This window comes from Sinocyclocheilus grahami, unplaced genomic scaffold (assembly GCF_001515645.1).
Source record: "Sinocyclocheilus grahami isolate Dianchi unplaced genomic scaffold, SAMN03320097.WGS_v1.1 scaffold6757.1, whole genome shotgun sequence".
In the NCBI taxonomy this organism is placed as follows: Eukaryota; Metazoa; Chordata; class Actinopteri; order Cypriniformes; family Cyprinidae; genus Sinocyclocheilus; species Sinocyclocheilus grahami.
This window is the reverse complement of record NW_015511043.1, coordinates 659-3,551: the sequence shown is the minus strand read 5'-3', so window position 1 is coordinate 3,551 and position 2,893 is coordinate 659. Positions and strand designations below refer to the sequence as shown.

Sequence of the window (2,893 nt, the reverse complement as noted above, 5' to 3'; positions counted from 1 at the left end):
GTTCGTGAGACTACTGACAGGAATAAAAATAACAAACTCTATATTCTGCTTTTAAGTGAGTTGTTTTGAATATTTTCAATTAACTTTCTTCCTCCATATCTTTAATAGCTTTGCGCTTGTATTTTATGACTTGACTCCAGCTGTGTGACGTTAGCTTGGCATTAATGAAATTAGCCAGCAGTGCTCTAAGTGTATTGCTGGCACTGAGCCATGGGACTTACATAGAGGAATCTAAATGATGCAAAGTGATTTCATGTATGCAAGCTGCACCTCACAGTTTTACATAGATTTTTACAGATAACTTACTAACTAATTACAATGCTTTTATATGATTTCAGTTCAACAATTCGGCCAAGTCGGTCGCCTGTTTTGAAAACCTGGTCCAAGCAAATGTCCGAAATAAAAAGATTCTGAAGGAGGCGGTACAGAAGATCACAGCGAATGGCACCACTGACTATAAAATTGGCTTCAAGGAGGCTTTTAACCAGCTCTCCTCAGTAAGTATATATAATGTAGCAAATTATGGGACCATAATATGACTTTTTACCCCTCAAAAATATAATATTTACCGTCCTCCACAACATAGAATTTTTTGGTCTTAATATACATTACAAGTAAATTACAAGTATAAAATATAGTGTGTATTGTGTGTGTGTGTGTGTGTGTGTGTGTGTGATATATATATATATATATATATATACATTTTTTTTTGTTTTGTTTTGTTGAAGTTTTTAGTTTATTGTGCCATCTTGTGGACTGTGCTACTCATAGGCTGCTCAGCAAAACTTCAGAGTATTTAAGATTTAGTATCAGCATCAGTTAATTTTAAAGCTAGTGGCATCACAGTGATTTATTGTATTTCTTCCTTTCATAGATGAATGTTACAAGAGCAAACTGTAACAAGATTATCATGCTATTCACTGACGGAGGAGAGGACAGAGCTTCAGAGATCTTTGAAGAGTACAACCCTGACAAGAATGTGAGGAACCACATACACGCGCACACACTCTCTCTCTCTGGTAGTCCATCGTGTCCGATGATGACTTCTCCTATAGTTTGTGGGTTCTTTGAGGACTATATAGTCCGATGCGGGAAGCACACTCTCTTTAACAGACAGGGCATGTAAAAATTCTCCTGGTCTTGGCGGGAAGGGGAAGGAACAAGCATGGCCTGCTTTCTCTTCAGCCTTTTAGACCAGCGAGACTCAATTCTCTTGTTCTCATAACGTTTGTACTCCATTCTGATAAAGTTGCTGCCAAACTGTGCGATTCATGGCATTAGCTTCCAGGATGTGGGCTGTGTCCCACACTTCTTAAGGAGGGCTTTTAGTTGGTCTTTCAGCCGATTTGTTTGACCTCCTGCAGAACGGTGGCTGAGATGTAACTGACCATACAGTACCTTACATGGAAGGCAATTTGGTGGCATTCTGATAACATGACCAAGCCATCTCAGTTGGTGAAGCATTATGGTTGGTTCTAGACTACAGCAGTTACTTAGTAAAGAATTGAATGTCTTTAGGTTTTGAGCATAGATAATCCATGTTTCGCGCACAGACACATTTCTATAAATCAAGACTTCTACTGTTTTTATGTACAGCTAATAATAAATACTAAACACTATCATTAACAGAAAATTTGTATTGCTTTTTTAACATTGATATATATACACTACCTTTCAAAAGTTTGGGATCATCTTTAGAAGAAAATTATACTTTTAATTCAGAATGGATGTATTAAATTGATCAAAAGTGAAAAACATTTATAATGTTACAAAAGATTTCTATTCAAATAAATACTTTCTGTTCTATTCAAAATTTTTGAAAAACAATATATCACAAAAATAGTATGCATTATTATATAAGACACTGAAGACTGGAGTAATGACTACTAAAAATTCAGCTTTGCCATCACAGGAATAAATTACATGTTTGAAATTGTAATAATATTTCACAATATTACTGTTTTGCTGTGTTTTTGTTTAAAAAAGGCAGCCTTGGTGAGCAGTGAGAAATCTCTTAAAAAAATGATTATATATGATTTTTACAGATAAGGATGTCCAAATGGCTTTTTTTTGTCCAGAAAGTATAGCAAATATTAACATACATACACATAATTTTCCAATATAGTCATGTCAATATCCTTTGTTTCTTTCTTTTCTGTCAGGTTCGAATCTTCACCTTTTCTGTGGGCCAGCATAACTATGATAAGACACCAATTCAATGGATGGCTTGCAATAACAAAGGTAAAACACTGAAATTGAATGCTAAGAAATTTGAGAGAATTATGTATGTGATATATGATCATGTATTAAGATGTTAATGTTTCCTTGCAGGTTATTATTATGAGATCCCCTCTATTGGAGCCATCAGGATCAACACCCAGGTAAATGACACATAAATGTGAATTCTGTCCAGCATATATGATAGTAACCAGCATCCTGTACATGCAGGAGTACCTGGATGTGTTGGGTAGGCCCATGGTGAAAGAAGACAAGAAAGCAAAAAATGTGCAATGGACCAACGTTTACGTGGACGCTCTAGTACGTCAAATGTTCTATATATAATAGATTTGTTAAATTAGGCTGATTCTGAAGTATTGAATAGCTGTTGTGTTTGTATGTGTGTTGCAGGAATTGGGTCTTGTGATTACAGGCACTCTGCCAGTGTTCAATAAGACCAGCACCAGGAAGAGTCAAGACAAGAATAAGGTGGAGTCTGGGAACAGTGAATTGATGTCTTGTGAATCAGATGAACTGAAGTGGAACCCGATCTGTTTTAATGTCCTTGTTATCAATTGCAGAACCAGAGCCAGTTGATTTTAGGGGTGATGGCCATAGACGTGTCTCTGGGTGACATCAAGAGACTGACTCCACATTACACTGTAAGGCGTGAGAG

At 36.3% G+C, this 2,893-nt stretch overlaps 1 protein-coding gene across 1 annotated transcript in view; it reads left to right on the top strand.

Moving 5' to 3' along the window:
* LOC107577655 (voltage-dependent calcium channel subunit alpha-2/delta-1-like) overlaps positions 1-2,879 on the top strand; it is a gene marked incomplete at its 3' end in the record, with an annotated part of 6,062 nt that extends 3,183 nt beyond the window's left edge. The window contains exons 5-11 of the mRNA XM_016263705.1: positions 339-497; positions 875-979; positions 2,163-2,241; positions 2,332-2,381; positions 2,449-2,538; positions 2,629-2,706; positions 2,799-2,879. Of these exons, the coding sequence (XP_016119191.1) occupies positions 339-497; positions 875-979; positions 2,163-2,241; positions 2,332-2,381; positions 2,449-2,538; positions 2,629-2,706; positions 2,799-2,879 (642 nt within the window). The remainder of the gene's footprint in view (positions 1-338; positions 498-874; positions 980-2,162; positions 2,242-2,331; positions 2,382-2,448; positions 2,539-2,628; positions 2,707-2,798) is intronic.
* Positions 2,880-2,893: the final 14 nt, after the last annotated feature.